Here is a 19,238-nt window from a genome sequence, read left to right on the forward strand (position 1 = left end):
AGAGCAACTGACTCAATTTGCAGTCAGCTCTGCATTGTGGAAAATACAAGAAAAGATTGATGTGCGGGTGACGCACCTGGGTATGTTACCAGCCGACTAGGTATATAATCTTGTCTACTAATTTATTTTATCCCGGACGATTGTGGAATAGTTTCACTGTCTTGGGCGAAGTGGACATTACACGCAAACAAAATGCGGCGCCTGGGTTCAGTGCAGCAAAAAATGCCTTGCGTCTTTTTGACGGAGGTAAGAGAAGAACCATCCAGAAAGCGCGACTGTCAGGTGAGTGGAACGTAAACGCTGCCTCGCGCTCACATGCTGTTTTTGAAGGTGTATTTTATAAGTCACGCTGCGTGTGCGCGCGACAGTGACGTTATACGGGGCTGCTCGCGAGCTCCGTGACGGCAGCAGAAACGTTGCACGTAATTAACACGTTGCACGTGTTGACGTTGATGATGTGTTCAGCAATTCCAGGTAGTCGCCACTGAAACCGTGAACCCAGTCGCTCTGGAGTCCAACGTCGACTGTGCAATTGCGACTGAAAAGGTGGATGGCACGTGTTGCTATGTCACGGCTTACAAAGGTACATGTTGTTAAAAGAAACCACGCTGCGTTTCTACATTGCGCTGATGTAAATGAAATGCTGACAGCCCAAGGCAATGAGGTCACGTGGTATATTATATCATCATGTAATGTCGGGGACAGTGAGGATGTTAAAACAACAAAGTAGATTTAAGAACTAATGTTGCACTCGGTGACTCTTAAAAACAAGTTTCAGCTTAACTGGTTATGCTTGCTTTGAAGGTAAACCACACCTCTGGGCCCGCTTAGATCGGAAGCCCACCAAGCAGGCAGACAAGAGGTTAAAAAAATACCAGTACTCCCAGAAGACCTGTAAAGGTATTCTTTTATCTCCACACTCAACATAATTCATCATCCCAGTGTTATTCTTTCCACGTCAGATGTTTCTGCTCTCTTCTCCCAGAGAACCATTTGGTTTATGTTTTCTTTCTCACTAGGTTTCACATGGAACGTTGAAGAAGATTTCAAAGCTGTGCCTGACTCCTGGATCCCAGCACATCGGGTTCAGCACAAAAATGGCCATCCAGTCCCTGATGAACACGGGCACATCCCTGGTACACCAGTAATAGAAGTGTACAGTCTTTTAGGAATCTCTTGTAAAGCTTTTAAGTCATTTGTTCGTGGTGGATGGACTAAAATAAAAGTACATAAAATAATTAACAATTTTAATATAGCGAATATAACAATTTTTGATAGACCTGGAAATAAATGAACAGGAAGCTAAGTTTAACATAATCAGTCTGACATCATTAATGGCTGATCTGGATGTAGATACAGGTCAGCTTCCAGTGTTGCTGTAGCTGAATTCAAATGACTGGGTCATTTGATTTGTTTCATTGAGAGACAGCAGTGATGGCTACAACTGTGTTTTGCTTTTGGTATTATAGGATGGGTCCCAGTCGACAAAACCAACAAGCAATACTGTTGGCATGCCTCCGTAGTCGATTACAATGCCGAAGTAGCTCTCGTTCTGAGGCCCTTCTCTGAGGATGAAGATTTGCTGGAGATCACCAGTGTTCCCCTGACGGACTTGATGGAGCAGACGCTGGAACTCATTGGGACGAACGTCAACGGGAATCCGTACGGTAAGAATAATCCCACTCCACCCATCTGCTGTGTAATCGGTCTTCTCTTTCGAACACGGAAGTGTAACTGTGTAATAGGCTTGGGCAGCAAGAAGCACCCGCTGCATGTTCTGGTGCCCCACGGGGTCCTGCGGGTGAGGAACGCCCCACCAGCAGAATACCGGCAGCTCAGCTCCTGGTTCCAGGAATGCAGTGAAGGCCGTGTGGAGGGCATAGTGTGGCACTGTAATGATGGGACTCTCGTCAAGGTAGTGTTGTGATCCCTCAGTATATGGGCTTGTTTTTTTTCGAGACCAGACAGTTCTAGAGCCTTTTGACACACATCCGTTTGGTTTAGCGATAGAACGTTTGTTGACTCATTTAAAAAACAAAAAAACATTTTGAATATTTTGTACTTCATCTCGGACTCGATACTCTGTACAGTTCTTTGGTTTTAAAGTTTTTTATTGTCGTGTTATCTGATGCTGCCTGTTGTTCCAGGTTCATCGGCACCACTTGGGTCTCAAATGGCCTAATGGAAATTCCTTCCTTAACTCTCGACCTGTTGTTATTCACATGGACATGCTGGAGTATAAAGAGGACAGTTGGTCTGATTCACAGAACTTACTCAGTGCCCTTTCCAGCTTCAACGGACACCATTTCAACTCCATACGGGAGATCCAGTTTGAAGCCTAATCAGTTAAGGTGGACCAAGGAAATGCATAACATTCCTCCATACGGTTCATTGTTCATTTACAGCAGTTATTGGTGATCTTTGCCAACCCTTAAACATTTCCAAGATGTGAAAGGTGCCTATTGCAATTCCTCACAAAACACTAGTGCATATAAATAAAAGCAATTATTGCCAGACACATGATGGACTCATTCACTCTAAATTACAGGACGGAAGCTCAGCTGGAAACCGTCTGCATTCCCAGCTGATGGAGCAGATGCATGAAAGTCGGAAGGGGAAGAGGTGGGGTATAGAGGGGGTATAGATTTGATGAGTATGGTGTTGTGACAATACTGTTTACAGGAAATGTGTAAATTAACCAAGCCATTTACTACATGTTATAAAGTTGTTCTAACAGTTTGAAGTTCTACAATTGTTTTATATTCATTTAAAAGTGAGAAGTTGAAAAGAAAACAACTTTGAGTCAGACTGGCTTTCTTCAGTCTGACTCTGAGGCAACAGTTGTTATAGTACTACATGTGTAACAGACCTATTAGCTGTAAATTACTATATACACTGAAGCTAATGAACAAGGCCACAAATGACCGCCATAGAAAAACATTCATGCATCATTCTGTCTTGTAAAAAAAAAAGACTTGATGCACATAGATATACTTCCACATAAAAATAAAGTGACTGTAAAAACATTACAGTGTCATCCAGCTCCTATACATTCTATGTACCAAGTTTTTACAGATGTGCATTTGAAAGCCACACATGTTCTGCATTAGCTGAGCGAACCATGTGATGGGATATCTACTGGCACGCCAAACTGCTCTGAAAGTTTTTTCAGCTGTTCCTCCAGAATTATGTTTTTCTTCACCTCCACATTATAATTGAACTTCAGATCTTCAAGCTCCTCAAAGAATGCCGGGTCAAAATTTGCCAGCTCTTTGCTCATTTTTCTCACTCTGTCCTATAAAACAGTAATTATGGGTCTCATTAATGTAGTGTGCACCATAACACTGTGATTAACACCATATTAAATGTGAAGATACCTGTAGCTGATACTTTTCTGCTTTGGCCGCCTCCAGCTCTGCGTGAAAGTCTGGGTGTCCTAGTGAGAGGTCACGGGATGAGTTGGTCTTGTAAGCCTGAACATTTGACTTTATTCAGTATAATCATACCTGATCCAGCCATGCTGGTTCCATACTGCTCTTCGTATTTCTGGATCTTGTGAAAAAGGTGTGCCTTCTCCTTTTCCAGTTGATGGTTTGCAAGTCTGAAAAGTAAAGGTGATAGAGAGTCTCTGATTTATATATTTACAAAAGTCATGAAATTAATTTCAATGGGCTCTTTTAGTCAACCCCACTCCGCCATTGTGTCTTAAGTTCACATCACCTAACAGTCTGAAACTCCTTAGCGAGTCCCTCATCTGTAGTTGCTTCAGTGGGGATATTTTTTAAGAGTTCGACCTGCAAGTAATAAACGTACAGGTGTAAAGTTGCTCATGTAAAAACAGGCAGTGGTGAGTGGTTTGCTTATACACACTTGTTCTTTTAACTGGGTGATCACACGCCGCATTTTCTGTTCGTTATCATGTGCCTCGGTTAGCTGGACTTTGAGCTCGGAGACATGCGTGTCTTTCTTGGCGTTTTCACTCTCGAGGACTTTTATTTTATTTTCAAATAACCTGCAGGATAAACAGTTTGATGAGTTTCTTTTTTTGTGCATAAACTGGGATGCCTTCAAACATACATTTGATGTTGCCATCAATCCATCATGGTTATTTGAAGAATAATATTTTTTAAAATAACATGCTGATTCTGTAATAAAGGAAAATGAGCTGGAGTTAGTTCACTACCTTGTTACAACCATAGATTTCCCATTCTTGCTGTCCGTGCCCTGCGAGGACGGCCCCTTGGACTGGGCCATTATGGCTTCAAGCTCCTTCCTCAGGTTCTCGTTCTTCACCTCCAGCGTAGCCTTTTCTACTTTCAGTTTCTCCGTAACCTCGGATTCCTGTAATGGAATACACAACACCTTCATACAATCAGAAATACAGGTTAATGTGTTATGAATTTTGAATGGGCTTTTGTGTGGTAAGTACGTTGCACAGTCTGATTAGTGTCATGAACCTTTTTAATATCCTTGCGCAGTCGCTCATTTTCAAGGACAATTTTCTCCACTCCTTTAGTTTTTGATTCAAGCTTTGATGTCAGCTGAGCCTCCATTTTCTCCTTCATCCCGTCATACTCGGCCTGTAAATATATTTTGTAACGAATACAAAAACAAAATGTATCTATAACGTGGGGTTAAAGTTTACCTTGAGTTTTTCATGTTCCTTTTCTAAAGTGGTAAGCTGCTCTTGAGTGTTGCTGGCAGAGTTCTTTTTCATACTCTCGTTCTCTCTCTGCACCTTCTCCACTACTCTCTTCATCAGTGCGATGGTCTTTTCCAGCTCAGGAACGGTCTTTCCGCTCCGTCCGGACTGCACACAATTGAGCCAAAATGCTGAAGCCAGATGCTCTTAAAGGGAAATTGGAAAATACTGTGTTTTCTTTCTGCATTACGTTGCAGAGTGATGGATTCCACTACCTACCCCACGGACATGACCCAACTTCTTATCCACCTCTGCTTTTTCCTTTTTTAGCACATCACACATCTCCTTCAGGTCAGACACCTGAGCCTGGTGAAGAAGAATGGCCCTGATTGTGCCTCTGTTCTATATCCAAAACACGCGAGTAAGCAGTGCGTCCCGTTTTAAGGTGAGGCCCATACCTTCAGACGTGGCAGGTCTTTGTTGGCCTGCTCTAGCTGAAAGCGAAGCTCCAGGTTCTCTGTGGAGAGCTTGAGGTTCTCTTTCTGCAGCTCATGCTCTCTCTGTGACGGGGAACCAGAGCCCCTGCCAGATGTCTATGCAGTAAATGACATCACATTTTAAGAGACGACACATTCAAGTAAATAAAGTGAATAACTAACAGTCAAGGACCAGACTTTGGCAGAAATACGTGCGTGCTACAGCACAGCACAATTTTGGGAGAATGGAAGGAAACAGAATCTGGGACATTTGGGAACTGTGTTCTTTTCCACTGGGTCTCTCATTTTGTTTCGCCACTCTGTTTACTTCCACCAGCCACACCAGATCTTTATAACAATAATTCAAGACCTCTGTTTTTAGAAGTACACTTGCTCTTAGGTGCATCATCAGTGTCACACTGCTTTGCCAAAGGGCTTTGGATGTCTCTGTTAACCATGTCCCCCCCCCCCCCTTCCCTGTCTGGTTCTATGATAATCATCTCTCCAGCTGTCTCCATAGCTGGCTCTTCAGATGTGATCCCATCCTCCAATGGTTTGGCAGCTAATGGGTCTTCCATTTTACAACTACGAAGCCCCACAGACCTCTGGAAGTCACGTTTTAGTGCAAACGTGCAACAGTGCAGACTCAGTCAAAAATGTTCCTGTCACCGTTTAACTCTGCTCTTGCTCTGTTTCTCGTAACTTTAACTTATGTTCTTTTTGTCTTTCGTCTCCTCCTCTAGCCTCTCAATTTCTCTTTGAGAGCAGAGGCATTTTCAGACGTTTGAGAGCCAATTCCTCTTTGTTTCTGCTCTGCCTTTATGGAGCTCGTCCTTTGTTTGAGCCACATCTGAGCTCTGCCTTGTGGGCGCAGCGTTCATTGTCTTTTTCTCTTCATTCTCAGAATCTGTCATTTCTGTCTCAACATCAGACTTGCTGTCTTGGTCATATATTATATCCACTCCTCCTTCTTGCTTTGCTTCAGTGTCTCATGTTCCCTCACTACCTCTCAACATCTTTATCTTTAACCTCCTCTTCAACTCCATTGGTCCCCAACACACAGCTTAAATCTAGGAACGCATCATTTGCTCTTTCAAGGATGCATCTGTTCTCCTTCATCTCCATTCTCCTCCAGACCTGCCTCCTATACAGTACAGTGATAGTTTGGTAGCAATTGTACGAGTTGGCAATTTGGTTTGAGGGGGTGTACGCATCAGCCATAATCTCCTCCTAACCTTCTTGTGCATGGGTGATTTGTGTGACCTCAAAGGTCACAGAACAAATTCGTCCAGGATGCAAGTTGATCTGGGCATATGAACCATATTTGAGACATTGTTACAAAGAGATAAAAATCTACTTACAGATGGCCTTGATGATGACTCTTTTGCCAGCTGACCCTCCATAGAGTGGAGCTTCTCCTCCAGATAGAGATTCCTAAGGTTCATGTCTTCCATTGCAGCATCCCGAGGTAACGCTTGTTGCTGTCTGAAAAGCACAGAGAGCAGAAAAAAAAACTTTAATTCCCACTCAAACCTGTTTTTCATATTATGCTAACACTGACACAGATGTCACTGTGGACTGGACCACAATCATTTAACTAGTCTCAGAATACAATAAAAAAAGAAGACCAAGGTGTGAAGGAGAAACATACTTAATTATCTCAATCTGCTGTTCCAGCTCAAAGTTCCTTTTCTTCAGCACATCGATCTCCTTATGAGCCTCAAGGGTCCGTGTACCCACCACCTGATCTGCTGTCACACCGCGACTTTTCAGCTTCTTCTGCAGGGTCACTTTGTCTTGCTCCAGCCTGCATAGTACGATACACAAGCCTCAGCATTGCCAACAGCCAAATCTCAAACATCCGCTTTTCCACAAGTCGAGTCGCTTCATGTTATTTTTTTGAGCGAGAATGCAGAGCTTGTCTTGTGTGTGAGTGTCACTGACCTTCCGTAGAGCTCTTTCAGGGTGGTCAGCTGTTTGGAGAGAGAGTCGGTCTCTTTTTCCTTCTCTTTCAGAATGTTCCGGACTTTCTCCATTTTGGCCTGCCATTTCTTACCCTCTTCCCACCTCACCAGCTCTTCTTTATGGGTCTGCAAGAAAACACACTCAATCATCCACAAATGTCTGGCTGGAAAATTCTACACCCTCAACCTTGTGGTAAGCTTATGTGTGTATTAAAAAAATAAATTTTGGAATCAGGATAATTATTTGGTCATAACTGAATACTTCTTATTTTGAGCTAAAAGTTAGCATTGTGTTTACATAGAATATGCAGTCTTTGATGCGATGACACATAATACTGGTTTATAGCTAGTACCGTGGTACATCATGAAGTATGTCAGTATGTATTTCAGAGTCTCTCCCAAACACACTGTTAAGTTTATCCTTCCCTAAAGTGGCATTAATAGTTGATTTTGATCTTTTGCTCACCTTGTCATCTTTCCCATCTTTCTTCTCAGCAGGCTCTGGTGCACTCTTCTTGTCAAGCTCCATCTCCAACCTGTGGATCTTCTTCTGTAGAACCTCTACAGAGGGGCCTTTAACCTCACTTTCAGTTTGACCCTACAGCACACACACACACACACACACACACAATATGTTGGTATGTAACTAATCCAATTCCCTTTTCAGAAACACTTCAAGTAGCAAACATAATGCAGACAGGGTTTTGCTCTGGATATTGGTATCTTCCTGGTGCCATCTCCCTTAACATGCCACTCTTAGGAAACCACTTACACTGCTGCACCAGCCCTCTATACTCATATGTAGCTCATATGTACAACACAAACAAGGTCTGACCTATGTTAGCCTAGTCCTGTTAAGTTTTTTTTTTTTTTTTGGCCTAGATCTTTAACGGTCAGCAGAGTGTCCCAGAACAAAGAAGACCTTCTCCCCCAGACCTGAAGACCACTGCTGAGCCTCTTCACTTTGTGCCTGAGCTCGTCCAGCTGTTCTTCCAGAGCTTCTTTCTCTTTCTGCAGCCTGCTCTGGTTCTTCTGGTTCCTCTGCAGCTCCTTGCTGAGGTTCTCCAGCTGCTCCTTCAGGGAGCTCTCTCGAGCCTTCACTGCCCGCAGGTTCTCCTTCATGCTGTGGAGCTCCTCACTCTGTTCCTTCACTCGACTCTGCCATGTACAAAATGTACAAGACAAAAAAAAACAAATCAATTATACATCCAAACAATTCAACATAATACGATAAAGATTTTTTTTTTTTGGGGGGGGGGGGGGGGGGGGGGGTGCAGTAATAAAGTTCTGAGTGTTATTTTGTAACCAGTGGTTTCACCTTTTCATGTAGTATGGTAAGTATGGTTGACCAGTGTTTTTAGGGCAAGTGCCTAGGGCCTCAGTGTGTGTGCTCTGCATATGAGGTTTCAGAATGCTGACCGTGAGCTCTTTGGTTTGCTTGTCCACAAGCTGCTGGATGTTGAGGGCCTCCTCCTTCTGGGCTGCCTTTGCAATAATCTGCTGCTCAGCGTGGGATGTCATCTCCGTCCGTAGCTCCAGCAGGGCTTTGCTGAGGGCCTGCACACGGAGGAAAACATCAAACATCCACTGACAGCTGGGACTGCTTTATACAAACATGCATGTTGTGGTAACCAGAGAAAAACAGTGTCAAATGCGAAACACATTTCCTCTCTTTTAAAAAGTGACAACAAGCTGGTTTCCCTAACCAGAAATAATCCTAAACCAAAACTAAAAAGGAGATTCAATAGTGAATCACCACTGACATTCCATTTGAGTTAATGTCTCTGTTCATCATAAGAGCTAAACGATCTTGGTACCTTCTGCTGCTTCTCCTTGAGGGCCAGCTGGGCCTTTAGCCGCTCAACCAGGTTCTTCATCGTGTTGCTGGGTGAGCGCACGTTAGCCTCTTTCTGGGCTTCCAGCTCAGTGTGCAGGAAGTGCAGCTCTTGCTCCAACCGAGACACCTGGGCTCTCATCTCCTCTGCTTGCAGAGACACCGTCTTCATCTGAGACGCATGTTTGTCCTCCAGCCTGCAGAAGCAAAGTGAAGGAATCTGTGGGTGCGAAATCAGACTCGGGGCACAGACTCTACATAGTGCATGGAGGCAAGTACAGTATAACGGGGATGTAAAGAAAAAAAAACAAACTTAATGAAGTTTAACAACTGATGCAATCATCTTTTTATTGTGAAATTATCTTTTTAAGGTGTAGCATATTTGTTGATGTACGTCAGTGACTACTGATTTGAATAATTTTGTAATCTTGTAATACGTCACTTTTGGTCATGGTCCTGACGGTGCATGGTGTGGGCTGCTGTCTTGTGCCACCCTACTGACAGTCTGACTCACTTGGACAGTTGTCTCATGTGTTCTTGGGCCTGTGAAGCTGTGAGTCGTCTCTCTTTGTCCAGTTCAGCAGTCAGTGCTTTCAGCTTGAACGTCAAGGACGAGAGAGACGCGTCCTGCTCCGCTACCGTCTGCTCCATTTCAGCTAGACGTGCCAGCTGCTTCGTGGTTGGCACAGAGATGGTGGGCTTCTTCATTAGGTCCTACAGAATGCAGTCGTTAGTGTGGCTGATCTGATGGATAGTCTTGATTCAGATCTTTCAACCGGTTAACTCTTCCTCATGTGAAGAACACACACTTTTCTTTTTGAAATACTGCCGTTATATGAAATGTACTATTTGGTTTGAAGGGGAAACTGTGTACTTTTTTGTGCATGTAATTAGAAGCAATGATGGATTTCAACATTTGGCTTGAGTAGGGACACAAGTGTTTTTTCTTAGCTTTTCTGAGTAGCTGCACATGAAATGTTCCTGTGAAGGCATGAAGCGCACGTTGTGTGGGACATGAGCTCATCTTCAAGGGTGGGAGCATATGCTCACCAGAGCGGTTTGTCTGAAGCTCTTCAGAGACGTGTCTGTCTGCACGTCCAGCTTCTGGTGCAGGCTCTTCAGTTCCTCCCCATGCCTTTTGCCCGTGTCTTCCTGCTCCTGTTACCCCACAGGAGGTAAGACAGGAAGTGAAGGAGACGGATATGCTGAGGTGTGCACACTCTGGCTATGCTAATTCTTTTTACTTTGCAGATTTTCCAGATCAACTGGCTTAACAATACTATGGGCAAAGTGCAGTTTCTGGATAAAGGTGCAGTTAACATACATTTCCTTTAACAAAGCTATCTGTGCAGGCTGTCCCAAAAGCTTTATAACAAAAAGCTCATTGTTAAATGGTAAGAGCATCACACTGATCACTTCCTCCCTCTTTCAAGATGATTTAATTAATACTATAATGCTTTTGGAAAACAGGGCCCTGATAAGTCAAGTGTAGCAAGCAAATATGTAAAAACTTACATGTAAAGGATGTACTGTTTAGGCAATAGTTTTGTTTGATTTTAGCTAACTGATCCTATCAGTAGCAGTTGTTCAGATTGCTGATATTGTTATAGACCAACTGAGGTTTTTAAGCCCATGTTATAATAAGAACATCACCAAAAATTATTGTGACAAATGATTGATAAAAATTGTGACCATTATGCAAATATATGAAGTACCTTTCTAGCTTTGGCTAGAAGGGTCTGGTATTTCTTGAGGACCTCCTCTTTCTGGTCCAGTCGACTCTGCAGGTTGCTGATGGTCTGGTGGGCGACCTTCAGCCCTGCCTGGCTGTCCAACTCCTCATGCATAGTGAGGTCGGCAAGAAGCCTCTCCCTCTCTGCAGCAGCCGGGAGGCGGAGCCTCAGCTCGTTGATGACGCGGTCCCGTGACAACACATTCTGCTCTGCCCGCCAGAGTGCCGCCTCCTTCTCTTTCAGCCTCTGCTCATACAGGAAACACAGTCCTTTTACACACCACCAAATGGCACATTTGAGTCATGTTTTGAGGTTGTGAGTCATGCATTGTGTGGTTTTGAATACCATCTAAACATAGGCAGAACGCCTCTGATTTTTTAAATTACTACACAGTATAATACGACTGACTGCTTTACCTCCTCCAACGTTTTGCAAGTGGCTTGTGTCTCCAGGATGGTGCGAACATGCTCCTTAATTTTACTCAGAGCGTGGTCCAGCTGGTGGGCCAAGGGCTGGCTGGGGTCTGGCAGTGAAGCTGTGGCTTCTTCAAACTAAAACCAACCATCCAAACACACACAGACGTTTTTTTTACTAAACAGCTATTTCAGTAACCTGAAGTAACCGAAAGAAAACTAACATCACCAAAAAAAATACAGTGCCTTGCGAAAGTATTTGGCCCTCTTGAACTTGTCAACCTTTTGCCATATTGTAGTGCCACCTTTTGCTGCGATTACAGCTACAAGTCGCTTGGGGTATGTCTCCATCAGTTTTGCACATAGAGAGACTGAAATTCTTGCCCATTCTTCCTTGCAAAACAGCTCAAGCTTAGTGAGGTTGGATGGAGAGCATTGGTGAATAGCAGTTTTCAGCTCTTTCCACTGATTCTCGATTGGATTCAGGTCTGGACTTTGACTTGGCCATTCTAACACCTGGATACGTTTATTTGAGAGCCATTCCATTGTAGATTTTGCTTTATGTTTTGGATCATTGTCTTGTTGGACGACATCCCAGTCTCGGGTCTTTTGAAGACTCCAAAAGGTTTTCTTCCAGAATAGTCCTGTATTTGGCTCCATCCATCTTCCCATCAATTTTAATCATGTCCCTGCTGTAGACAGCAGGCCCAAACCATTATGCTGCCACCACCATGTTTGACAGTGGGGATTGAGTGTTCAGGGTGATGAGCTCTGTTGCTTTTACGGCAAACATATCGTTTTGCATTGTGGCCAAAAAGTTTGATTTTGGTTTCATCTGACCAGAGCACCTTCTTCCACATGTTTGGCGTGTCCCTCAGGTGGCTTGTGGCCAACTTTAAACGAGACTTTTTATGAATATCTTTGAGAAATGGCTTTCTTCATGCCACTCTTCCGTACTAGCCAGATCTGTGCAGTGTATGACTGATTGATCCCACCTCAGTTTAGGAAATCCTTTAAACTTCCTTTAAGCTTCATACTTCTCCACAACAGTATCTCAGACCTGCCTAGTGTGTTCCTTGGTCTTCATGATGTTCTCTGCATGTCACATGTCACAAGCGCTTTGTAAAAACATATGTTGTGAAAAGCGCTACACAAATATATTTGATTTGATGTTAAACAGAACCCTGAGACCATCACAGAGCAGGTGCATTTATATGTGTGATTACACGCAGTAAGATTTATTTATCATCAGTCATTTAGGACAACATTGGATCATTCAGAGATCCCCACTGAGCTTCTGGAGTGAGTTTGCTGCACTGAAAGCCTGAAATGTGGCAAAAGGTTGAAAAGTTCAAGGGGGCCAAAAAAATTTCGCAAGACACTGTAATATCCGAAACGACAGGATTAGATGCGGCGCATGCAAAACACCCAGGGAACCAATAACTTCACATTAAACATGACGCAGATGCGATGTGGTTGGCTACAGGGGGGACTAGTTGGCGGTACCTTCTGGGCAGAGCCAATGATTTGGCTCTGCTGCTTCTCATAGGTTTCCAGCTGCCGCTCAAGTTCCACTTCCCTCTGATCCCAGGACAACTGGTGCTCCTCCAGCATCTGCATGGCAACAATCAAACTCCTGTTATACTGCTGTCATCGCAAACCCAAAACCAATACAGTCAATGTTTCGAAGATCTGCTATAAAGAGAAAAGGCATTTTTCTGGGTACACATCACATCTAGCACATCTAACTTTAAAAAAAAGTGGAAAGTCCATTCAAGCTTTGCATCCTTAATGAAGTCCATTTTGTGACATAACATCTGTTTTTAAAATACCAATCACAGGTGTTTTGCACCAAGCTAGTCTCACGTTGCTCTGCTGCACCAGCTCCTCCTCCAGGCTCTTCATGGTGTGCTCCTGCTCAGCAACCATGTTCTTCAGGTAGCGGATCTCCTCTCGCTGGGCCACCAGCTCACGGTTCTTCCTCAACTCCTGCAGGCGAGCCTCCTCTAGCTTCTTATGCCACTCACTCACCTGGGCGGGACGCAAGGAGCTCAGATGACACTCACACTTTTAAAAGCAGATGCCCCCAAGAACAATCACCTGACTTTTATGAAAATTTTAATAAAACTTTAATGAAAACTATTTAGAAATTACACTAATCATTTCTGAACTACACTGTAATTGCATTAATTGCCACCAAAAATGTCAACAAACACATAAATTAACACTTGAACCCATCCATGGTTGTTGTTCAAGTGCACCTTCTGCGCTCCTTTAGTGTCCTTCAACGTGGCCATGAGATCCTCCAGGCCCTTCAGCCTGAGTTCCAGCTCATGGGCCTTCCCCTCAGCTGTCCTGCGCACCTCCTGAGCCACTCGCGCCTCCTCGCAGGCCCTCAGCCTGTCCTCCTGCAGCTGCAGCATGGTGCTGGAGAACTTCTCCTGCTGGCTGAGGGGCAGGGCCCCGGAGAACTGCCTGCGCAGCGCCTGCAGGGCGTGGCGGAGGTGGCGGGCGCGTTGGCGTCCCTCCTGCCGAGCCTGCCACAGAGCCTGCTGGTGGGCGTCCAGCTGCTGCTCCGCCCGCAGCTTCTGGGCCTCCAGCGCGCGCAGACGGCCAGACGAGGCCTCCAGTCTGGCCACAGCGGCCGTCTCGCTCAGCTGCAGGGCCACGATGTGCTGGTGGAGCTTGGCGATGAGAGCCTTCTCGTCAGATTGAGCCTGGTGAAGGAACCCAGCATAATGTACTGAAATAAACGACTTCTCTTTAATCTGTAAAACACTCCTTAAAATATCAGGACATTCTACATATATACGTAACACATTCACAGGATTTGACTACTGATAATACAGCAGAATCAGTGACACAAGCAAACCTAATGGACTAGATGCACATATTTAACATTGTCTTTCAAGCATGCATACAAAACAAATGTCTTACTTGATAGTCAAGCACCTGCCTCCTGAGACTCTCCATCTCCTTCTCCCTAGACTTCTGCCTGGCTTCCAGTGCAGAAACCTGCATTTTGGCCACATCTGAAACCTCGCGCAACCTGAGCACAACGTGTTCAGTCAGCACCAGCGGCCCGCCCTACACAGGAGTGCTGCAGCTTTCGCTAATGAGATGCGGGGCGTGGCCCGCAAGGGGAAGGCGGAGCTTACTTGGACACCTCCACCCTGAGCTGCGCCTCGTTTCTCTCCAGCTCTGCGATGCGCCGTCGGTCCGCGTCACTGACCTCTTTGCTAACGCCGTTGGCGAGCTCGTCTCGAAGCTCCCGCTCAACCCGCTGGGCTTCCAGATTCTGCTTTGCCATCTTTAAAGTACGCGCATACGTTAGAGAACATTTACAGGAGGGGGGGGGGGAGTGATGGCACTTTTGTTTTGTTCGTCTGTGATGATTAATCGCACCTGGGCAAACTTGGCCTCCAGCTCGGAGTTGCGCTCCTCCACCTGTGCCAGGGAACTCCTCAGGTGCTCGTACATCTTCTGGGCATGCTCAGCTCGCTGCCTCTCATTCAGCTCCTTCATCTCCAGGGTGGTGATGCGCTTGGAGACGGCCGCAAGCTCGCCGTTGGCCAGAGCCTTCGCCTCCTTGTTCATGCAGCCATCTCCACCTGCGAACGCACGAGTGCACGTCGGCTCAGCGAGGCCCGTCTTCCTGCACCTGGCCCCAACTGGAGTGTTCCACAGACACTCCCTCTCGCTCTAAGGGTGGTCCGAAGTTAGCAAGAGGCTCTTAGTACTGATTTAGGAACCACTTTCCTTTGGTATTACAGCTGCAGTTATTATGAGCTAAAAGGCACAATTAGGAGTTACGTCACTCAGCTATAGGTCACTGTCAGGAAGTGCGTAAGTAGGGTGTACCAGCAGTGTTATTCTCCCAGGCTTGTTCTAGAGTGTGCAGTTTCTCCTTGGTGATCTCAAGCTCTTTGATGACCGAGTTGATGTGCTCACGGAGGGAGATGTTCTCACTCTGAAACACATGAGACGGCAGATGGTGTAAGAGGCTTCCTGTTGTCACCTGCAAAAGAAAACAACAACAACAAAGCCCATACCTGCAGATGGTCCATAGTGGTGGTCCTCTGAACCAGGAGGTTGTCTTTTTGAAGGAGGTCTCTATATTTGACTGTAAGCTCGTTATATTGCTTGTTCGCCCTTTCCAACTCTGACAATGGAACGCTATCATCCAGAGATTTCTGGAGCTTTGCCATTTTGAATGCAGCCATCTCCTGCCAAAGTCAACATAGTCAATTGTAGTTAACTGTCCAAAAACAAAAATGGGGGTTAAAAAAGATGAGAACAGTGGCTGGTGTTATTAAAAACTAGCTGTTGCACCTTGAACCTCTGGAGGTAGCCAACCCTCTCCGTGACTGCGACCTCCATTTGGACGAAGTCGTCCTTCAACCTGTTAATCTCCTTCCTCAGGTGCTGCTCCTGCTCCATCAGCGTAGTGTAGCGACGGGTCAGGGTCTTCTCATTCACTCGCAGCACGGTTATCTTTCGGGCAGCCTCGGACACCTGTCTGCGGATCTCAGCCGGGTCCTGCTGCAGTGTCTCGAGCCAGTGCTGCAGTTCCACAAATAAACAACAGGGGGAGTGAATCGAACCGATCATATACTGTTGAACTAAAACATATGCCCAAAGTAAACATCCAATAACAAAGCCAGAAATTGTACAAAGGAATAAGGTTCATATGAAATATCTTACATTATACTCTGTGATCTTCACCGCATCCAGCTCCTTTTGCTCCTCCATTTTGACTTTCTTCTCAACAAACGAGTCTCTCTCCTTCTCCCAAGACTCCTTCTCACTGAAGCAAAAGTGGTCAATGTTCACGTTGAAAGAAGAAACGATATTTAGCCCTTTCACAAATTTTTACCACACAGGCAGCACAAACCTTTGGTACTCTTTATACAGTAGCCCCTGTTGATGACGTGAAACGGCAAACTTCCTCTTGTACCCCTCCAAGGCCACATCGAGCTGCTTCACAGTTTCTTCTTTATTTTTAATCTCCTGAAAGTCATTTGGGCCTTTCAGATTTTAATCAATCTTTGGAGAAATGAAGACTGTTTTGCTCAGTTGTCAGAGTGACGTGTTGGGGCTGGTTTGGTGCCCACCTGTAACAGCTGGATAATGAACTCGTTGAGAGAGTTGATGACCTGCACACTTGATGGCGCCATTGCCTCGGGTAATGGGAGAGTCCTGGGGAGGACAGCTGTGCCCGCAGACACCCTCGCCGCCTCAACCTCGCCCTCCAAACGCACAATCTACCCAGGAGACACAGGGAAAATAATCCAGCACTTACTCTAATACGCTTCATTATTGAAACTATCTCTCTAGAACAATTATGCTCTAAATGAATCTCAGACCTGTGGCTAATGAACAACCCTCTGCCTTTCTACATTTCCCCAGTTATCAGGTGCACCAAAAAGTAAAGAACGAAACCGTATTGGCTGGACCTTTTCCTGGGCTTTGGCCAGCTGACTGAGCGAGCTGGCTGCTTCCTGTCTGGCTGCCTTCATTTCCTGCCGCAGCTCCTCGTTCCGGCCAGTCAGCTGATCCAGCTGAGCCCTCAGATGGACACCTAGACTGGCCTTCCCCTCGGAGTGCTTCATCTCCAGGGCCTGCACACAGCAAAGTGGAGGGATTACAGTACACCTCCAGCACATTTACAACAGCCAACGTTGAAGAGTCAATTTTAGAAGAGCACAAAAATCTGGCGTTCTTTCTATTAACTTCTATAACATGGGACTAATCCTATCTTACCACATCTTATTTCTCATTGTATCTTATTATTTTTTGCAAATGGCAATTAGTTAACCTGTGTGATATCACCTGTGTTATTGTAAGTTATTACAATCGACCTGAATACCTGTTACAAGGGGCTAAAAGCAGACTTAAAAGATAAAAAAATGTAACAAATATATATATTTGTAATTCAGGTATCTTCTCTGTTGTCCAGCGTAGCTCAGCAACGTCTATGAAGTTAAAACGTCAGTGTACAGCACGTTCACGCAGGCTCCAAACGGGCCTCTATGGGGTGAAGCGGATGAACGTACGCTGACGAGTCGCTCCAGGCTCGGGATGCTGAGGGTGCTAGACGGAGCTGGACCCTGTGACCCCTGAATGGCCTGCAGGATCTCCTTCATACCCTGCTCCAGCTGCACATTCTCCTTCATCACCTCGTTCACTGCAGAGGAGGAAACCATGATGAGGGACGCGAAATGAGAAAAAAGGAGGGGGAGTGCAGAAAACGAATGCGGAGTATTGGAGCTGCCACGGGAATGCCGGTGTGATGCCTACGTTTGGCCTTGAGCTGGGAGGACTCTGCCGTCTTCAGCTCCAACTGTTTGTCTTTGCTGTTCACTTCCTTCTGCAGGACATCATTCTGGCGGGGGGGGAAACAAAGCCCGGCGATGATGGCTGAGGTTATTAGTCAATATCAAATTGCTGCGTGGTTATTCATCATTCTCAGACGAAGGAGAAGCACTTCATGCTACTGCTTCATTAAACATCCTCACCACCACTCACCTTCTGCTTGACCTCCTCATGAGTACAGTGGAGGACGGGTCTCTCCCTAATGGACCTACTATGTTCTTCATCATCGTCATCATCTCCACCAAGCAGTGTACTACTGACCACTTTGATTCCTGCAGTACATACATAGGTCCAGCATGAACAGCTGTGCTCTGGGTTCAGGCATTGTAAGAATGCCTATATAATAAAATCTAGCCACAAACCATTCCTGGGCCAATTATTTCTGTGGTATTCAAAAGACCCAATTTGTCAATGGACATGCTGCTGTATAAACACATTTGACTTACAGCATATGTAAAAGGATTATAGGAAGCCCAAAATGGCCTGGTGGAGATGGTTCAGCCCTGTGTGGACTTTACCTTTCTCCTTCACCAGGCTACGGATACGCTGTTTCATCTCCAGCCTCTCCTCCTCAAGACGTTCAATCTACCAGAGAGCTCTCTAGAGTTAGAGAAGCTTACACACTACACAAGTTGATTTCAAAAGACACACACTGTAGTTGGACAATGGATGTGAAGTAAAGAATGGATTACAGCTGTCCATTCTGAAATTTATAATCAGAACCGTATTGTGTAGAATAAGAACTATTGGAACAAATACTAATGTTCTCAACCTTCAGGTAGTGAGTACCAAAATCCCTTATTAGCTTGGAATTAAGGATGTCGTACTTATCCTCAAGAATATGTGCATGATGACCTGCAAATTGCATAATGAATATTTGCATAAAGTTGGTGTGAATGTGTAAACGTCTCACTACCTCCTTCAGCAGGACCTGATTCTCTGCTCTGTACTGCCTCTGTTTTAGTGCCTTTGATCTCCGAAACTCAGTCAAATCCACTTCTTCTTTTGCATTTAGCCCTGATACAGAGACAATAGGCCCAAATATAAATCAGTGGAGACTCCATCCTGAGAGGCAGAGGAATGTGTGGAATGCAAATACAGAGAGGATGGCGGGATGAATGTACGGCACAGGACTGACCCAGGCGCTCCCGTAGTTCCTCGTTTTCATCCAGGAGGTCATTGATCTTCAGCTCCAGTTGGTTGATCTCCCTGGTCATGGCCTCTATCTCCCGGTCCCGCATCCTCACCTGGTTTTTGCAGTCTTTGATCTCGGCTACGGCAGACTCAAGCCCGGCCGTGCCCTGGAAGAGAGCCCCACACACAAGCATTTCTGTCCAGCTGCAAACCGGAGGAGAAAACGTGCTTCGAAGAAAAGGAAACATTTGTGTGCCCATCAAGCATCACAGTGAAGCGTCAGGTGAATGAGTTTGGAGGCTGACACTTCTGTGTTTCCTTAACGCTGCTTAAACTTGGCCGTCAAGCCCCACCCAGAGTGTTTCATGGCTGCATCAGGTTTGTAAGCATCCATTACAGAGCCCACCCTGCACTAATCCCAATTTGGCCGACCCCTCGTTCCAGCCTGGCTCCAGCGGTCCGCTCACCGACTCGTAAAGGCGGATGCGGCCGAGACTTTCGCTCAGCTCCACGTCCTTGTGGCGGGCGTCCACCTCGGCCAGGCGGGCGGCCTTCTCGGCCTGCTGCGCCCGCTGCTCCGCCGCCTTCAGCCGCAGGGTCAGTTCCTCCAGCTTCCGCTGCTGCAGACCGGAGCCCAGACCTGCAGGGACCCAGTCGTAAAAGCCGA

At 45.6% G+C, this 19,238-nt stretch overlaps 2 protein-coding genes across 10 annotated transcripts in view; one reads left to right on the top strand and one right to left on the bottom strand.

Moving 5' to 3' along the window:
* Positions 1–2,924, top strand: rlig1 (RNA 5'-phosphate and 3'-OH ligase 1). Of its 3 annotated transcripts, none has more exons than XR_013134036.1 (8): positions 1–282; positions 466–583; positions 805–900; positions 1,020–1,136; positions 1,470–1,667; positions 1,746–1,915; positions 2,148–2,455; positions 2,549–2,924. XR_013134036.1 is itself a non-coding variant. In XM_077022109.1 (8 exons), the coding sequence occupies exons 1-7, from the start codon at positions 193–195 to the stop codon at positions 2,340–2,342; spliced, it is 984 nt and encodes a 327-aa protein (XP_076878224.1). In that variant the 5' UTR covers positions 1–192; the 3' UTR covers positions 2,343–2,345; positions 2,549–2,924. The 3 variants fall into 3 exon arrangements, 2 of the variants coding, with proteins under 2 accessions (XP_076878224.1, XP_076878223.1); XM_077022109.1 differs by having other exon boundaries at positions 2,148–2,345; XM_077022108.1 differs by having other exon boundaries at positions 2–282; positions 2,148–2,924.
* cep290 (centrosomal protein 290) overlaps positions 2,691–19,238 on the bottom strand; it is a 25,563-nt gene continuing 9,015 nt past the window's right edge. For 6 of the 7 annotated variants that reach the window (XM_077022104.1, XM_077022101.1, XM_077022103.1 and 3 more), the window contains 41 exons: positions 19,039–19,211; positions 18,576–18,738; positions 18,354–18,454; positions 17,956–18,022; positions 17,591–17,709; positions 17,363–17,447; positions 17,119–17,249; positions 16,519–16,683; positions 16,177–16,326; positions 15,957–16,072; positions 15,767–15,869; positions 15,395–15,625; positions 15,115–15,288; positions 14,924–15,032; positions 14,468–14,673; positions 14,221–14,372; positions 14,000–14,111; positions 13,324–13,779; positions 12,929–13,093; positions 12,569–12,676; positions 11,066–11,200; positions 10,632–10,895; positions 9,967–10,074; positions 9,431–9,630; positions 8,900–9,113; positions 8,502–8,639; positions 8,019–8,240; positions 7,549–7,680; positions 7,063–7,208; positions 6,770–6,925; positions 6,480–6,603; positions 5,101–5,235; positions 4,922–5,008; positions 4,646–4,810; positions 4,458–4,580; positions 4,184–4,341; positions 3,871–4,012; positions 3,721–3,794; positions 3,507–3,601; positions 3,378–3,436; positions 2,691–3,295 (listed from right to left, as the gene is read on the bottom strand). In XM_077022104.1, the coding sequence (XP_076878219.1) occupies positions 3,107–3,295; positions 3,378–3,436; positions 3,507–3,601; positions 3,721–3,794; positions 3,871–4,012; positions 4,184–4,341; positions 4,458–4,580; positions 4,646–4,810; positions 4,922–5,008; positions 5,101–5,235; positions 6,480–6,603; positions 6,770–6,925; positions 7,063–7,208; positions 7,549–7,680; positions 8,019–8,240; positions 8,502–8,639; positions 8,900–9,113; positions 9,431–9,630; positions 9,967–10,074; positions 10,632–10,895; positions 11,066–11,200; positions 12,569–12,676; positions 12,929–13,093; positions 13,324–13,779; positions 14,000–14,111; positions 14,221–14,372; positions 14,468–14,673; positions 14,924–15,032; positions 15,115–15,288; positions 15,395–15,625; positions 15,767–15,869; positions 15,957–16,072; positions 16,177–16,326; positions 16,519–16,683; positions 17,119–17,249; positions 17,363–17,447; positions 17,591–17,709; positions 17,956–18,022; positions 18,354–18,454; positions 18,576–18,738; positions 19,039–19,211 (6,152 nt within the window). In that variant the 3' untranslated portion in view covers positions 2,691–3,106. Of the gene's footprint in view, positions 3,296–3,377; positions 3,437–3,506; positions 3,602–3,720; positions 3,795–3,870; positions 4,013–4,183; positions 4,342–4,457; positions 4,581–4,645; positions 4,811–4,921; positions 5,009–5,100; positions 5,236–6,479; positions 6,604–6,769; positions 6,926–7,062; positions 7,209–7,548; positions 7,681–8,018; positions 8,241–8,501; positions 8,640–8,899; positions 9,114–9,430; positions 9,631–9,966; positions 10,075–10,631; positions 10,896–11,065; positions 11,201–12,568; positions 12,677–12,928; positions 13,094–13,323; positions 13,780–13,999; positions 14,112–14,220; positions 14,373–14,467; positions 14,674–14,923; positions 15,033–15,114; positions 15,289–15,394; positions 15,626–15,766; positions 15,870–15,956; positions 16,073–16,176; positions 16,327–16,518; positions 16,684–17,118; positions 17,250–17,362; positions 17,448–17,590; positions 17,710–17,955; positions 18,023–18,353; positions 18,455–18,575; positions 18,739–19,038; positions 19,212–19,238 lie in introns of those variants that run through there. The other variant, XR_013134035.1, reaches the window with a different exon arrangement.

Source organism: Brachyhypopomus gauderio, chromosome 11 (genome assembly GCF_052324685.1).
Source record: "Brachyhypopomus gauderio isolate BG-103 chromosome 11, BGAUD_0.2, whole genome shotgun sequence".
NCBI lineage: Eukaryota > Metazoa > Chordata > Actinopteri > Gymnotiformes > Hypopomidae > Brachyhypopomus > Brachyhypopomus gauderio.